The sequence below is a fragment of the Mesocricetus auratus genome, unplaced genomic scaffold (assembly GCF_017639785.1).
Source record: "Mesocricetus auratus isolate SY011 unplaced genomic scaffold, BCM_Maur_2.0 Super-Scaffold_100026, whole genome shotgun sequence".
Classification (NCBI taxonomy): domain Eukaryota; kingdom Metazoa; phylum Chordata; class Mammalia; order Rodentia; family Cricetidae; genus Mesocricetus; species Mesocricetus auratus.
Window position 1 is genome coordinate 26,634,153 of NW_024429207.1, and position 18,099 is coordinate 26,652,251.

Here is an 18,099-nt window from a genome sequence, read left to right on the forward strand (position 1 = left end):
TTTTTAATATTTATTTATTGATTTATTTATTTTCACTAAAGACTCAGGTACCTCCAGAGGTTACTTGTTAAAGTATTTCCTTTGTGGAGAGATTTTTTAAAAGGTAAAATTAATGTGTCTATTTTGAAGGGGCCACTTATATTTTGTTATTATAAAATAATTTGAAATGGCAATAAGCCCTGTGATTTAAGACAAAATTGAAGGCTACGATATGGTTCAGCTGGTAAATTGCCTGCTGAGAAAGCATGCAGACTGGAGTCTAATAGACTGAATATTTTTTTATTTCTGCAATTCTTTATTAAAAAATACTGCTGTACACATAGAGACTGAAAATAGGGTTTAAGATGAGCATCAGATACCGGGACTGTGATGTTAGAACTTAACATACTGTGCTTTTAGGGAACAATGTTGATGTCCAAATGACGGAACCAAGGTCAAAGCAAAATACAAGGGCGCCCTCAAAGTGCAATGAAGTAAATACACTAACAGGATCTAAAATAGGCACAGACAGCTGAAATGAGCGACACTACATGATTTCAAGGGTTGTCCTTTCCGTGCTTTGTCTGTCATAACAGGAAGTTATGGGAAGTTCACATCCTTAATTTGATATTCTCAGATATTAAAGTCTTCCTATGGACTAAATATTAACTTTCAGACAACCTCCTAAATGGGTTTACATTGTGCAAAAGAGGGCTACCTTAAAAAAAACAAAACAAAACCAAAAACCCTCCCAAAACAAAAAATAAAAAACTTGGGGGGGAGGTTTTTTATTAGACTGAATAATTTTTAATCCCTTCTTTTTCTGTAGTTTATATAAAGGGAATTATGGGCTATAACCCTTGGATACAAGTTAATTTTTAAATAGACACCTGTTCTTAAACTTTATTCTTTTGTCCCACAAACTCAAATAGAAGCTTTCTTTCTTCGTGTACATCTATGTCTTGACCTTTTTATGTTTTTGCATGTTCTCCATAACCTTGGCCTATGCATTTTATGTTTTGTTTGGCTTTTGGGGACCTTAAGGTTTCATATATTGTAAGGGGTCTTATGTATTATGTCAAGTTCATTTCCTAAGAGTCATATCATCACAAGGGAAATAATACTTTCTATATCAGAACAAAGGTTCTGTCATGAGAACTGTTGCCTTTTTTCAGAGAGGTGGGATTTTTTAATACCAACTTGTCAAAAGTCTAGATGGAAAAATATATTTTGAGAGATACATGTTTAGATGGAGATACAGTTTTTAATTTCCAAATAAGTGATCTGTTTATTTCTTAAGGGGTATTAGCTTTCTTCCCCCAAATCCTGGAAGTCTCTTATCTTGCCTGTTCCTTTCAGTCTTCCTGGGAAAGAAAAGGACTCTGACTTCCTCAGTGGACTCTGACTTCCTCAGTGGACTCTGACTTCCTCAGTGGACTCTGACTTAGTGGACTCTGACTTCCTCAGTGGACTCTGACTTCCTCAGTGGACAATGTCTTCCTCAGTGGACAATGTCTTCCTCAGTGGACTCTGACTTCCTCAGTGGACAATTGTTAAGTGAAGATTTTTCTTTGCTAGCCGCTTTGGTTTATCCCCCGCCAGCAGCCTGGGCTCTGCTGCGATGTAGTCCCCAAATAAACACACAAGACGCTGTATTAATTATGAAGCTGTTGGCCTTGCTTGTCTCTTACTGGCTAGCTCTGCTTTAAGTAATTACTCCATAATTGTTAATCTAAGTATGTCTCTTACCGGAGAATAGTTCTGGGCTCCTACCCCCATGGCGGTTACATGTTGACTCTCTTGTGTTTCCCCTTCCCAGAATCCTCCTCGACTCCTAGTCCCTCCTATCTAGGTTTTCTATTGGCCAGACAGTACTTTATTGACAAATGCACAGGCAAATAACAGGACTTCCCCAACAGACAATGTCTTCCTCAGTGGACAATGTCTTCCTCAGTGGACTCTGACTTCCTCAGTGGAGTCTGACTTAGTGGACTCTGACTTCCTTAGTGGACTCTGACTTAGTGGACTCTGACTTCCTCAGTGGATCTGACTTCCTCAGTGGACTCTGACTTAGTGGGCTCTGACTTCCTTAGTGGGCTCTGACTTCCTCAGTGGACTGTGGATTCCTCAATGAACTCTGGTTTCCTCATTGGACACTGGCTTTCTTCATTTTATTCTACTCAGAATCTTACAGGATTGCTCTTCCAATATCTTCTTTTTCTGGACAGTAGAAATGTTGGCAACTACTATCTAGGATTGTGGATTCTGTTTATCTTTTCTATGAGAAAGGCCAGCTAAATATATGGCCTGAAATGCTTTCCCCTCAGAAAAGGGTATAGAATATCATATAGGATACAAATGTAGAACATTTAGTATTGGTTTTCTTTAGCTGACTTTCTCAAGATTTCTAAGAATACAGTGATAAAAAGAATAAACTAAAAACACTGGGGGAAGGTGGGGAAAAAGGGGAGGGAGGGAGGAGGGACTGTGGTTGGTATGTAAAATAACTAGAAAAATGTATAAAAAACTAAAAACACAAAACAAAAAACCTCCTTTCAAAATCTGACTAGGATTTTGTCACAATAAAAAATACTTTAAAATTAAATTTTTAAAAGATGATATTTAGAGGCTGGAGAGATGACTCAGCAGGGAAGGCTTGTGGCTCTTTCAGAGGACCTGAGTTCAGTTCCTCCGCCCTATTGAGTGACTCCCAGTCCAAGCTCCAGGAGAGGGAATATGATAGCCACCAATGTTCATGTGTACATAGTCACACACAATAAAAGTTGTTTTAAAAATATTTTCTAAAAACAGTGAAAAAATCTTTTAAAAAGACAGTATTTGTGAAAATTATTCCTCTATGGGAACATAAACACCATGTACTAGTTAGTTTGTTAGGTTTTTTGTGTGTGGGGGGTTGTTTTGTTGTTGGTTGGTTGGTTTATGTGTTTGTCAACTTCTTGAGTCATCTGGGAAAAGGGGACCTGGATGGAGAAAAACCCTCCATCAGATCATCCTATAGGCAATTCAGTGGTACATTTCCCTGCCTAATGATTGAAATGTGGAGTCCAGCCCACTGTGGGTGGTGCCATCCCCTGGGCAGGTAGGTGGTCCTGGGTTATATAACACAGGTAACTGAGGAAGCCACGGGGAACAAGCCAGTAAGCAGTGGCCCCTGCTTCAGTTCCTACCTGCTAGGTTCCCGCCTTGAGCTCTAGCTGCAAGTATTGTAAGCTAGAACAAACCCTCCCCTTCCTCAGCTGATGCTGGTCCTGGTGTGTATCACAGCAATAGAAAGCACAGACTGGCAGGCCATAACTTTACTGTATCTCATTTTTAGAGGATTACTGGAGAAGAAAAACACTTATTAAAAATAAACAATAGTGCCGGGCGGTGGTGGCGCACGCCTTTAATCCCAGCACTCAGGAGGCAGAGACAGGTGGATCTCTGTGAGTTCGAGGCTAGCCTGGTCTACAAGAGCGAGTTCCAGGACAGCCTCCAAAACAATACAGAGAAACCCTGTCTCGAAAAAAAACAAAACAAAAAAATAAAAATAAATAAACAATAGCAATTAGAATATATTTTCCTATTGCGATTTTTGCCCTTTGATTATGCCACTAAAATTTTTAACCCATTTTTTTACACTGTATGACCACAAAAATCTTAAAAATATCCTACGTATTTCACAGACTTACCTACTCAGATGATCCAAAATGACTACATGTTTTTCTGTTTTAGATATGTAATAACTTTGGTAATTGCCAATGCTTTCCTGACTACAGGCCTCCGGACTGTAACTTACAGATTGGTTCACCAGGGGGCAGCATCGATGATGGAAACATTCTCAGATCTGGTCAGTACAAGTAACTCTACAAAGCAAATAGTGTGTTGTTTTCTGTGGTCTTAATTGAAGATGGACATCTTTGTCGTATCTTTCCTGGCCCAGTACAAATAAATTAATTTGATGCCATATTTGCAATGAATTTTATCAGAAGGAGTCAACTCTAACCAACTTAGTGAAGTCAACTAAAATAGAATTGTACTGTTAAGTGTCAAGAGATGTCATTAAGTAAAAATTTAAAAATCATATATAGAATAATGAGAACTATATGCAGGACTCACATTTCATATTATCAAGACAGAAAATTATTGAAAGGCAACTCTGGAATACATTGTTCTTTCTGACTAAAACTTAGAAAAATTAACAGCAAAATATAAGTGCATTTCTACCAGGAGATAATGGCAAGTCACATTCTGAATACATGCTCATATTTTCCCTTGTTCCCATGGCAAATAAAAGCCATGTCATAAGCTACTAGCTGGTTCAATCATTGATTCTTCATATATTTCCTCCATAAGCATGTCATCAGGTACTTGGAGAAGGACTAATACTGAGAGCCATGTTTCAGAAAGTATACATAATCAGTAACATAGAAGTTTCATAATGGAGGTATATTACCTGATAAGCAATGATATTGGTCTGAAGTAGACATATAAATGAACAATTAATAAACTGTTTCATATATCAAGTATTTGTAAACAACAGTGACTAAAACATGGTTGTAAATTAATACCTAACACAGAAAACGAGAGATTAAAGAATGATTTAAAAATTTTTATATGAGAGTCAAGGGTTGAACAGAGTATAAACATAAACTGTTTAAATTTATAGTGAGAGCTTGGTGTGATGGCTTGTGACTAATCTCAGCACAGGAATCTGAAGCAGGAGGATTGCTATAAGTTCGAGGCTAACCTGGGCTAAAGTGAAAGACCATGTGTTAGTTAGAGTTTCTATTGCTGTGATGAAACACCATGACCCAAAGCAACTTGGGGAGACAAGGGTTTATTTCAGCATACACTTCTCAGATCATACTCTGTCACTGAGAGAACTCTGGACAGGAACTCAAGCAGGGTAGGAACCTGGAGGTAGGAGCAGACACAGAGGCCATGGAGGGATGCTGCTTACTGGATTGCTCTCCTTGGCTTGCTCAGCTTGCTTTCTGATAAACCCCAGGATGACCACCTGCCTGGGAGTTGTACCACCCATGATGGACTGGGACCTCCCACATCAGTCACTGATTAAGAAAATGCACTACAAACTCATTATGGAGGCATTGTCTTAGTTGAGAGTTCCTCTTTTCAAATAGCTCCAACCTGTGTCAAGTTGAGAATAAACTAGCCAGACACTATCTCAGAGAAAAAGAAATTGAATAGTAAGCAGCTTGGCTATCTGTGGAATTCATGTGACGGCATCTTTTGACAATACTGTTTGTAGTTCATTAAGGACATGAAGAGTTTATAATCCATACGTTGTATTTACATTAGGTGACCACAGCAATTAGTGGGGTGATAAAAAGTGAGGTAAGAACACTGTGTATAACTTCAGAAAGTCATGATATTTTAGACACGGGTTGTCTGAGATGACCACCAGTCCTGAAAATGTATAGTGAGAAAGGAGTGATTGAATCCAGCCCTGGTAGCTCCTGCCTGAAATCCCAACACTTGAGACTAGAGCCGGAAGATTGCTACAAGGCTGAGGCCAACCTGGGTTTCAGTGTGAAATTGGGTCTAAAAACAAAAGCAAAAAACAAAGCAGAAAATTAGATTCTTGCTTCTAGTCATGACAGAATAATATCAGAAAAATGCATGAGATATTTATCAAAAAGAATATAGGCCTGTGTGAAATTGGAAGAAGACTATAGGCCTATGGGCATTTGGGAGAAGACTATAGGCCCATGTGTAGTTAGGAAAAGACTATAGGCCTATGTGTAATTGGGAGAAGACCATAGGCCTATGGGTAACTCATGAAACAGTTTCAACATCCCTGTGGATGTGATGGAAGATCAGATGAAAGGAAGTAAAGGGAAGAGAATGGATAAAATCTTTAAATGATGCACTAGCCAAAGATACCCAGTCTTTTAGCCATGGGAAATATTTGGAATAGCAAGAGTATGAGTCTACAGATTCCACCCATCAGCCAGTTCTGTCAATAGCATCGTCCAGTCAGGAAAGTGCAGTACAGAAAACATTAAGTTTATGGCTACATACTAAGGAAAAGGACAGAAGACAATGAGAATGACTGAAATGTTTGGAATACTGTCCATTGTACTGCAACTATGTCACTAAGAGGACGAAGAAAAGAAACTTTGTGGTACTGAAATGAAAAGGATTTTCTTGTTGAAGATTCTCAGAACCAAATATGTATTGCATGTTTGTTATTAGTTCCTCGAAGATTTTGAATAATTTGTGGTTTGGTCATATTTACCACCCTCCCTTGGCTCTTTCTGGATTCATACCCCCTTCCCAATCGACCCAAATTCGGGTCCCCTCTATTTTTGTAACCCATGAAGTACAGTTTTTGCTGGTCATATATTCTTGGATGTGTGCTCTTCCACTAGAACGTGGTCAGTGTCCCAGGACTTACACAGTGAAAGAAACCCAACACTCCCTCTCCAGCAGCTGTCAGTTGCCAGCTGCTGCTCGGCTACGGGTGGGACCTGGTGCACCCTCCCTTCTCCATGCTAGATGTTTGTCTGGCTTGAGTTCGCACAGGTCTTGTGCGCGCTGTCAAAATCTCTTGAGTGCATATTTGTCCCGTTGTGTCTGGAAATCGACATTTCCTTGCAATCACCCACCCCCACTGAGTCTGTCAATCATTCTGCCCATTCTTCTGCAATGACCTTGAGCCTTGGTGGGGAGGGGTGTGGTATGGCTGTCTCATCTCTAGCCAAAAATTCTGTGATCTCTTCTAATTTGCATCTTGACCATGCATGGGTCTCTGATGACCATCATTTCCTGCCAAAAAAAAAATCTTCTCTGATGAGCATCAAAGGATATACCGAATCTGTGGTAAAAATGATTAAGGGTCAGTTTAATATAGTCTGTGCCTAGAAAAATAATAAAAACCGTTTAATGAAAAATAAGACTATGTAAGATTTTTCTCAGTTTTTAGTTCCTTGAGGATTTTGAACAATGTATTTGGGCCATATTCACCACCCTCCGTCAGTTTCTCCTAGATCTATCCCTGCTTCCCTTTCCACCCAAATCTGGGCCCTTATTTTTTATCCCAATACTGCTGGGGGTTTTTTCTAGGACCTACAACACAGCTTCTAGGCACAGTTTCTTGTCAGTCCAGGCATTGCTGTGGTCTCGTGGTTCACAGTCAGGCAGACTTCTGATTACTTTCTCCTCCAGTAGTCGGAACTATGAGACATCATTGGCAAAAAGTTGTAAAAGAGGTAACCCATTCCTGATACTGGACTTTTTGTTAGCCTCTGGTGTCTGGCAGGGGCTTTGTACCCCCCCTTATTGCATAAATACATTATAATTTTATTCTATGTTTATGTATATGTTTTAGGAAGCTGCTACAATAGTACATTTTCATATGACTTTTTAAAAAATGACCTTAGTCTTAGTTTTCCCTCCCTGTATTCCCCCCTACCACGCCTTCCCATGTATGAAAATGTGTCATGTGGTTTTGAAGTGTTCTCTTATTTTCCCCAAGAGAGTTGCTTGCAGTTTGCAGAGTATTAATCACATTATGCAGGCATGAGATTAAAGTGGAAAAAATGGGCCTAAATTTCAGATCAACCTGTCGTTTCTGGTGTTTCTTTTCCAGACATATTTTTTGCGAGAAAGCACTTCAGTAAGCATCAGGACAGCTGGCTGATACTGAGCTTCTTCATTTTTCTGCCTTTTATCATAAGTCTTATTATTGGAATCACGAAGAGAGACGAGAGAACAGTCATACCTCAGAGAGACCAACAAATATGAGGGGTAAATATGACCCATACATAGTATTAATCTATCTGGTTCAATGGAACTGCATTTTTAATGTGTTGTTTTCTAACATGTGTTACTTTACTCCTAAATACAAACTATTTTTTTGCCTGAAATAAGTTGAATTCTGATAATTTTCTTTCTCAGTACTAAAGTGCCCTGGATCTTTTTTTCTAATTGTATTCCACACTGCACTGGAAAAAATCAGTCACTGTAGCTTTTCCTCCTGGTTGTGTCTAGCCCGTGGAAGAGAGTTTAACTTCAAGGAAAACTTTTCCTAATGTAGGCATTATATTAAAACTTTCATTAATAAATTATTCTTAGTTTCACAATCAATCCTTCCATATTTGTCTCAAATGCTATTAAAGCCTTGTTTCTAGCTTTGGGCTGTCTGCCCCTAGAATTGGCCCAATCATTTGCCTTTGGAATAGGGAAGTGATAATAATATGGGTGCAAGTGAGGTCCGGAGAAGCCCAGGCCCAAAGACTAAGTGACCTAGATTCCTGACTCAGAGTTGGCCAGACTGCAATGTTTCTTGAAAAAGCCTTGTGTCCTTCTGTGATCATCGAGGTGTGCGATGTACATAGGCTTAGTTAGTGACCTGCACTGTTAGTGCCTCCTGAAGGCACAGCTGTCTGGCAAATTGCCAGCCCTCCCAGATGAAGTTGCCACACAAATCAACCCCAGAAAAGAATCTGCTTTCTGGAAGGGGGAGATGCAGCTCATAAACTACAGGCTGTGGGCAGTGACAGTGGTGATGTCACTAGCTGTCATGCCCATCACTAGCTGTCATGCTTCCCCCTCACCCCCACACCCCCTGCCTCCTGTCCTAGAAGGATGGGTTCATTGTGTAGCAAGGACAGAGTGTAATGAGTATTTGCTGAAGGAACTCCATGTCAGGCTGGGAGTTAAAGGCTGCTGGTGCATTTAGGAAAAGATTGATCTGCTTGGGTTTGTATCAGAGAAGCAGAATGAATATAACTGACATCAACTGATTTTTATGGTTGGAGGGACCTGAGGGGGGTGGGGAGTACATAATTGCCCCCCTCCTTTTGGGAGTAACGTACAGGCAAATTACTAAGAAGATTCCCAAGCTGGCCAACACAGACTTGCACCATGCTGCCCGCGAGCCTATTGTAAGAGATGCCCACAAGATCCAGGCCATTAAAGTCTGGTACGGAGGTCTGTCAATATTGTCAATGGATAGTCAGGTGCCCATTGTGAGTTTAGGTTGTTGATAAAATTTAGTGGGAAAGTATTGGGATCATAAAATATGCTGCTTTTTGAGTGACTTCTCAAAAAGCTGCCAGCCGGATCAGTAGTCAACCCATCATACGTCCCTGAAACCCTGCCCCCACACTCTATAAAACTGGATGTGATGCTGGAGCATCCAGACCCCTGTGAAGAATGCCTCATGGGTGAGCGAGCCAAGATTGTCCTCCCTGACCCGGGGGACAGATGTGCTTATCTGGATAACCCTATGAAGCTGCCGCACGTCATGGACTACACATAACACACTTGCAGGAGGTTCCTGGTCACCTATTAGTCCCATGAAATATTTGGAAGGAGCATTGCCCTCCCATTTACACAGTAAAATTACTCTTTATCATATGCCTTTAGTTGATCAACTTTGGCTACTTAAAATGTCCAATCGCAATTTTTGCAGCAGCCACAAGATGTCACTATACACTCATTGTCACAAAAGGAAACATGCACAGTTTCGACTCAGCCTGGCAGAGTTGGCCCACCATTCCTTGACAGATCTCAATTCAAAATCTTGCCAAATGCATGCCTGGACATTTGCCAAAGGTTTTCTTACTTTACTTTTGCTTCTATTTAAGGCTAAGGCATACTGTATTTTAACTTTGCATATATGCATATATGCATCCAAGCATGGATGGACAGCAAAGTACTCTCCAAGTTGAAATTTAAATTCTACTGTTAACTATGTATGTGATGGTATTCATGTATGTGTGTGTATATGTATACATGTATGGGTATGTATCTGTGTTATATATGCATATGTGTCTGTGTGTGTATACATATGTTGTGTGTGTGTGTGCATGTGGGGTGTGTGTGTGTGTGTGTGTGTTAGGGTTTCTATTGCTATGATAAAACAACATGGCTATAAGCAACTTGGGAAGGAAGGGGCTTAATTCTATACTATGGACACTCTATCATAGCAAAATGTATTATCTGAAAATGAGTAAATAAAAACTTGAAACTTTCATTGGAAGGCAAATCAACAATCTGAATATTAGCTATGGCATGCCATTAATACCAGTATGCAGCCCAAGCTCCCAGGCCAATAGGCACCACACCCTGTACCCTTTCCAGGAGTGTTCTGAAGCCTGTATCCTTGGGTGCCCTGGTGTATCTAGTGTTGAGGTTTCTGTGTGCCTGGTCACTATGAGGGTATTAGCCACCTCAGGGTCTAGGGCAATGGTTCTCAACTTTCCTAATACCATGACACTTTAATACAGTTCCTCATGGTATGGTGGCTCCCAACCATTAATCATTTCATTGCTACGTCATAACTGTAACTTTGCTACGGTTATGAATTGTAACATAAGTATATGATATGCAGGATATTTGATAGTCAATTCTGTGAAAAGGTCTTTTGACCCCCAAAGCGGTCTCAACCCACAAGTGGAGACCCGCTGCTCTATTTCCTTCTCACATGTGAACTCTATATTAATACACACAAGAAAAGTCTAATCATTCACTTAGTTTCCCTAAACCATGACTTTTCCCCTAAGAAATGAAGTCTATTAAGCTGAGCTGACCAGGAGGCACGTACCTGTAACCCCAGGATTTGGACAGGACAAAAGCAAGGTGATAGAGCTTCATAAACCCTACCAGTCTTTAAAAAAACAAAGGAAGACAAAGGAAAATGTTCAAACTTAGAAAAAGAAATATGCCCTATTATATGATTGTTTCGTGGCTGTAATTGGTTTGTCCAAAATGTAGGTTATAAATACTAGATTGCATATATGCCATCTTCCTTTTGCACCTTTTGGACAGTCCCTAAAGATTAAGTATGTCTGCCATGCTTTAATGTTGTGTGTTTGAAAGTAACTGTAGCTGGAAACCCAGAGCAGGTCTGGGTCTTGATCCCATTGTTAATTTCTCCTTTTCTCTTCATTACAGCAAGTTACTCATCATATCAGAAAGCTGCCAAGGAGGTTAGCAGTGAATGTACCAAAGGAGAAAATGTGTGTTCTAATCCCTCTGTCACCCCTGGACACAGTTTGAATCTCAGACTTTTGTAAAAATAAAATGGACGCATGCACAAGTGAAGGCTTCTAGGCGTCTGTCTCTTCAGGGCCTGTCTATGGCAGGTGACAAATGGTGGGCCAAGGGTGTCTAGTGGCAAGCGTTGGGAGGGCTGTCTGAAGTCCTTCCTGCTGGAAACTTCAGGAGCCACAGACCTAGGGCCTGGACAGAATAATAAGTTTAAGAAAGACTAAGTGGGGAAAGATTGGAGAATGAAAACCAATTAGAGTCTGTACTCTAAAAGGACAGAAAAGGCACAGTTGATTCCAAAACGTGGGGCTTGGCCATGGATCTGATAAACCTCTAGTGGGATTTGCTTGAATAAAGGAACAGACTGGAGCCACCAGAACAGCTAGTCAAGGGGGATAACACGTGACTCTGCAGCAGACAGGGGGAGAGGGCAAATGGTATTGGTCATGAATATCACAAGCAACATGGAATCTCACATACAACGGAAAATACCACCCATCCACAGCTACCACAACCAATTCAGAACAAGTAAGTTACTTCAGTAGACCTCTACTCAGTACAGAAATGCAATCAATTTAAAACATTTCCAGAAAGATCGCTGTAGACCCAGATAGCATCGAGGATGAATTCTATCCAACACCAAAGGGGAAGTTGATACTAATTCTACCTAAACTCTTCCAGAAAACTAAGGTCATTATGACTGTCCCCACGTATAATAAACAGCATCATGTGAGAACAAAAATGCCCTGCTGATGCTTCCAAAGTGAGGAAGAAAGCCAGGACCCATGTGCAGCAAATGCAGTCTGTCATACCTAGGATAGGCCTCGCTTTATTCCACTCTAAAAACAGGGCAGTTAGGGAACTCGTGAGCCTTGGTGAAATCAAGAGCTGCCAGGTGGCACACCCGAGCACCCTTCGAAGGCCAAATAGCCTTTCCAACTGTTTCATTTTGTTTTGTTTTGTGAGACAGGGTTTCTCTGTGTAACAGTCCTGGCTGTCCTGGAACTTGCTCTGTAGACCAGGCTGACCTTGAACGCACAGACATTCACCTACCTCTGACTCCCGAGTGCTGGGATTAAAGGTGTACACCACCACTGCCCAACCTAATTTATTATTATTATTGTTGTTGTTGTTAGTAGTAGTAGTAGTAGCAGCAGCAGTTGCATTTCCAAGTTATTAATTTTACTCAGAATTTTATGTTTCTTGAACCAATAAACACTAGCGATTGTGTGAAAGTAATTTTCTCTCTCCTGTTCCCAGCCTCTGCGCACATTTGCCCATTCAAGATAACCCTTTGCTACAGATGGAACTCAAGGTTAATTTTGGATAGGGCATTGTTTCAGAGTGTATGTTCCTGTGTCTGTTTGTTGACATGGCTGAGGCTACAGACAACGAGCACGTGCAGCTTTAATTCCACAGTTCCCAATAGCGCTATAACTGTAGTCCCCCATCTTAGTCACTCTTCATATTCCCCACCATTGTGTTTCGTGTGGTCCTGCCCACTGCGGAAACACAACATATAAAACAACGTTTAAAACCAACCTCGCTTGTTGGAAGCCTAGGGAGAATGGGGAGAATGCTTCATGAATAAGATGTTTGCCACACGAATGTGGGAACCAGAGTTTAAACCCTCAGCACAGGGAACCCACCATGTTGCCAAGGGTGGCCTTGAACTTGAGGCAATCCTGTTTTGTCCCTGCCTCCCCAGGGCTGGGGTTAAGGTATGCACCACTGCAATCAGACACTTAGAAGTTCACGGGATCTACCCCCAAACTGGAGTCCTGTCATTTCTCTGCTGACCCCAGCTTGATTTATGGGCAGGGCAAAACATGTTTGTGACCAGCAGTGGTGACCTGTGGCCCATTTGTGTTGAACACTTTGTGAGCAGCCTGCTTCCTCAAATTCACAGATAAGTCAGAATACTTACTGATTTAATAAATGAACTAAGGAAAAAGAGTGTAGAAATTAACATTTTTCTTTTTTCTTAAACAGTCTGACTGAGTAACCCAGGCTATCTTCAAATTTGCCATCCTCCTGCCTCAGCCTCCCAAGTGCTAGGATTATATAGATGCCCTGCCATACTTGGCTTAATTTATTTTTTTGAAGAGGAAAAATTGGAAGGAAAAAAACTATGTTGCTCACATTTTCACAACATCTTTTGAGATGCTAAAATCCAATATAGTTTGGATCTAACAATATCTAACTCATATCTAAGTTATGAGTAAAATATCCTTCCTCTGACCTGGTGGCCAGCCAGAGATTATGACCCATTGGTGCAGTTTCCTAGAGTTCCTGAGCTTGACAGTAAAGGCCTGAGTGGATGCTAGACATTCAGCCAAGAATCGCTTTTGTTTCCACAATCACTCCCCATGATGGTCAATGTTAATGGCCAATTGGATGCAGTCTAAGTCACCTAGGAGCCAAGTCTCCAGGCACACCATGAGGGATTATCTAGGTTAAGGTCGGCCTCTGAGGATGGCTAAGGAGTTATCTAGATTAAGGTCAGCCTCTGAGGATGGCTAAGGGGCTATCTAGGTTGTTAAGGTCAGCCTCTGAGGATGGCTGTAAGGAGTTACATTGACCGTGTTCACTAACATGGGAAGACCCACGTTAACTGTTTGCTCCACTGATGTTTCCTGGGCGAGAATCTGAACTGTACCCACCCCCACATCCACACTCCTAACACTGAGCTGCACCTCCAGTTCCATCACTGTGCACCAAAGCTTTCTCTTTGGAGAATTTAGGGAAAGTTTGGGGACATTCACCATCATCTGGCCACCAACATGCACACCAGCCCCCACACCAGTATCAATAGCAACTTTTTGAAGTAAGAATAAAGTTCAAAATATTAAATTGATCTGCAATTAAAATTATAATTTGGTTTAACTGTGTTTTGAAATGAGACTAATATATTTAAAAACTCATATACTAGAGAAGATAGGAGGACAGGCTGCTAGGAAGGGGGAGGGGAAGTGGAGGGAAAGGAGAGAACTTACTTGGGAAAGGGGAGGGAGGTACCGAGGGAGAGGAAGAGAAGACAGATCCATAATACTAAATATGTTTGGGAAAAAAAGCAGAGGGAAACCTATTATTCCATAGTTTACATAAAATACCCCACATGAAGGGTATTATCTCCCAACAAGAGCCACAGACTAACAAAACCCCTATTGCCAGACAATCCCTTGAAGTTGTTGGTCAAAGGAATCCAAGAGACACCCAAAACAATGTAGGCTATTGCCATTGCGCTAGGTTGTTGAAGATAAGACCCTACTGCTGAAGGCACTACATGCTTACACTACAGGGAGAAGAGGTTTCTCCCTGAGGGAACTCTCGTCATATTAAAAGGGGCCGTGCAAGGGAGAAACATTAGCAGCACATCATGGTTGTAGTTCCTGAAAACCACAGCTATGACCATCCCAGCAGACTAGCCCCAAGAGTTCAATAATAGCACTTACGTCTTGGTGAGAACCAACAATTCTCTGTGTTTACAGTCCATTCAATAGGATGGAATTCGTGCCTGGAACTGTACCCTGATCCACTGACTCTAGAAGAGAACCTACTGCTGCCATGTTGCTAAATTAATATGGTTTTCAACTTCTTTCTAAATACTTGTGTTTATGCCCAAGTTTATGGGTCAACTCTCATCTCTCACCAAGGAAGAATTTTGCAGCAGAGGTTCTTATAGAGATCCACAACTGATCAAAATGAAGAGAATAGGAGAATGTAGAGTGCCCACTTCTAATTGAGACATCTGTAACAGGACCCCTACACCTAAGGCTCAGGGAATATCCATGAAAAAAGCTGGCAGAAAGATGTCAGGAGCCAGGGACTGAACGAGCTGCGCGAGACAGTGTCTTCTGGGAATGACGCCCATGAGGGTTCAACCATATGGTTGCTTGCGGAACTACTCCATTAATATACCAACACGGATGAGGGGGAAATTCATAAGGCCCCTCCCCTAGATGAAGAGCAACAGGCTGTCAAAGGCTACTGAGGAAGGGAGACTATTTCCTTTTACAGATGAGCTTGCCTGCTGATTTGCCCAGTCCGAAGAGGCTTGCCCAACCCTAAACACATACAGCACAAACAGCATGAGACTGATGAGACTCAGCAGGTTTTGCAGATGCATAGAGACAAGCACTCTCTCCTGCCTTGCTCAATTCTCCACCTCCCCAAATGTAACCTAATCTAATATTCATAACGTATCAGCAACCTGTATTTGAGTGTTCTTGCCTATGCCTGTTGTGCATGCCTCATGATGCATGTTTTTAACTTCTTTTATTACAGTTTCCTTTTATTATATTTCAGATTCTATGTTAAACAATATATTGAATATGTATTTATGTTTAATATAATAGATAGATTACATTAATATAATTTTAATATTATTTATGGTATATATGGTATGGCATATGATATACAACATATGTGTTATTGTTATGTAATACATATTATGTGACACCTATACACCTATATAACAATGTATGCCCATATATGACAAACTATGCATATTATTGTTATATTGTATAGAATTATGTGATATATAGTATGTAATTCTATCACATTTAATACATGATGCGGATGTTATTTAGATCTATATTAAACTGTACATGGCTGGAGAGAAGCTCAGCAGTTAAAAGTTCATAGTGCTCCTCTGAAAGAGCCAAGCTAGGTTGCCAGCATTCACAGTGAGCAGCGAGCAGTGGCCTGTTTAACTCCAGCTCCAGGAGATCTAGCACCTCTTCTGGCCCCCTCAGGCTTGTACCCACACACAGACAGAGACACAATGTTTAATATATAGAGAAATGTGTTTATTTAAACGGCATGTGGCTGTTTCTTAGCTTAATCTGGTACTTGTGCTTTTAAACCTTTTCCAATGCACAGTTTATACACTACTTCATCGTCTTCACTGTCTGTCCTTTCTTCTTTGTGAATGTCTCCTGGTGTGGTGATGCTTGTTCACAGACAAGCTTTTCCCATTCTGCTGGCTTGCTGCTTAAGTCTGTAAACATGATCAGGAATGAGTGAGTGTGTGCTAAGTCTGGAGGTTAAAACAAACCTCTATATACTTCATAAATTGGTTTTCATCTATTTCCGAGCATATAAGAATTTTAACATCATCTTAAGCCCTACTCACATTTATGAAATGTGAATTGTTGATATATATACTTAAAGTTAATTTATCCATATGCCTGTCCACCATGTATCTAAGTAAAGCTGAATATTACTACTGTTGTAACAGTTTTTTCTTTCTTTCTGTGTGTGTGTGTGTGTGTGTGTGTGTGTGTGTGTTAGGGTCTCACCATGCAGCCATGACTGGGCTGGGACTCACTATGCATACCAGACTGGCCTCCACCCTACAGCGACCCACTTGTCTCTGCTTCCTGAATGCTGGGATTAAAAGAATGCACACTAAGCCTGACTTGCATTGTTTTGTAGGCATTCATTCAGTCATATCTCTGCATCTTTTCCTGAACTGTTTTCTGTATACACAGATCCTTTGATGCTCTCTTCACTGTGGACTTGCTGGTAATAAACATCTACTTTGCTTTATAGTAGTTTTATTTTATTTGCGTTCTGGAGTGACCCTTTCTTGATTTACTCGTGACCATGAGCTCTGTTTAAGGCATCACACTCATTGTCTAGAGAATTCAATTATGTGTTATTTAGCTGCAAGTTACATTGTTGATCATTTAAAGGTCTTTAGCTTTTTTAAAGAATAATGTGTGAATGAATTTTGTATTATATTTTGAGCAGCATTAATATGATTGTTTGTGTTTGTCATTAACCTATGTGACTTTGTGTCTTTCAAGGTTACAAACTCTCAGTTTCCAATTCTTTAAATACTGCCTCTCGGATCTTTTAAGCAAGACCAAGATGATCCCTATGCTAAGTTTCCTCAGTATATTCAATGTCTCTTATATATTCTCTCTCTGTGTGTACATATATAAATATGTACATCCTATAACCATATTTTCTATGTGTCTTAATCTGTATTTCTCTCCCGACAGATATGCAGGTTCATGAATTCTCGGTTATGCTGATTCTATAATATTCATCTCGCTGTTATTCATGCTTGTTCATGTAAGACTCCCGGCCTTGTCCTTTACTTTTTAACGACAAACAAATCAGTTGACAGTCTGTCCGTTTTCTCATTTAGTCCCCTGCAGGTCTTCCTGTAGCCTAATGTTTTGCATAGACTTAAGTCATTTGTGAGGGTATGACAGTGCCTGTCAGACCACTGTCAAGGGGGCACAGCTACTCTGAGGTCTAAGGAGCTGTTTTCCTTTAAGAGTTTCCAATCGCATTTTGTGAGGGCAACTAAAGGAACAGAAAATTCTGAATCTTAGGAATTCCCTTCCATAAATGTCCAGAAAATTTCCCAAGTAGATATCTGTGAAGGTCAGATGTCTCACTTCCAATAAAGTTTTTAGAAAATCCCTGACACTAAATTTTCAGGGTGATATAAATGTGCATAAAATATGTTAAATAATCTTTTAAATATTAGAATATTAAAAAATTGATGTTTCAATTTTTTAATTCTTCTTACTTGTGTGTCCTAGATCCCTTTATTTTTAACTAAGAATCCTTTTATTTAAAAAATAAACATATTTTATAAATTAATAGCAATGTTAAAGAGGAAACAGGATGCATTTCAGAGACTCATGTATTAAGAAGGAATAAGTTTAGTCTAGCATAACCCTGGATAAGTTTTCTGATAGATCTTTCATTTTGATTCATTGGTTAACTAATTGCCTTATGATATAGTACAGTCTGGCCTTGAACTTTTGATCTACCTGTCTGGAACTCCCAAGCCTGAGTTCTGAGTAGATGCTGCCATGCCCAGCCGATTCCCTTTTAAGTCTTTGTGTCTGGAGCCAGTGACAGCCACAGTGGCACAAGACGAGGGATCTCCACATGGCAGTGTTGATAAAGCGACTGGGAATGAATTGTATAGCTTAGAGGTCCAAGCAGGAAATATAACCATGATAGAGAAACACCCAAGTTGTCAAACGAGTGACATTAATGAGGAAGGCAGAGTCATACATGACTGACCTGTAGGAAGCTGTATGGCTAAGGCTCCCAGATGATGAGGTT

General features: G+C 40.4%; 1 protein-coding gene across 3 annotated transcripts in view; it reads left to right on the forward strand.

The window, feature by feature from the left end:
• Nucleotides 1-11,047, forward strand: part of LOC101840246 (disintegrin and metalloproteinase domain-containing protein 18) — a 45,240-nt gene extending 34,193 nt beyond the window's left edge. The window contains exons 18-20 of one of the 3 annotated variants that reach the window (XM_005066561.2): nt 3,715-3,829; nt 7,595-7,752; nt 10,906-11,047. In XM_005066561.2, coding sequence (XP_005066618.1) covers nt 3,715-3,829; nt 7,595-7,749 — 270 coding nt within the window. In that variant the 3' untranslated portion in view covers nt 7,750-7,752; nt 10,906-11,047. Of the gene's footprint in view, nt 1-1,338; nt 1,609-3,714; nt 3,830-7,594; nt 7,753-10,905 lie in introns of those variants that run through there. The other 2 variants (XR_005871171.1, XM_040731863.1) reach the window with 2 other exon arrangements.
• The last annotated feature ends 7,052 nt before the right edge of the window (nt 11,048-18,099 follow it).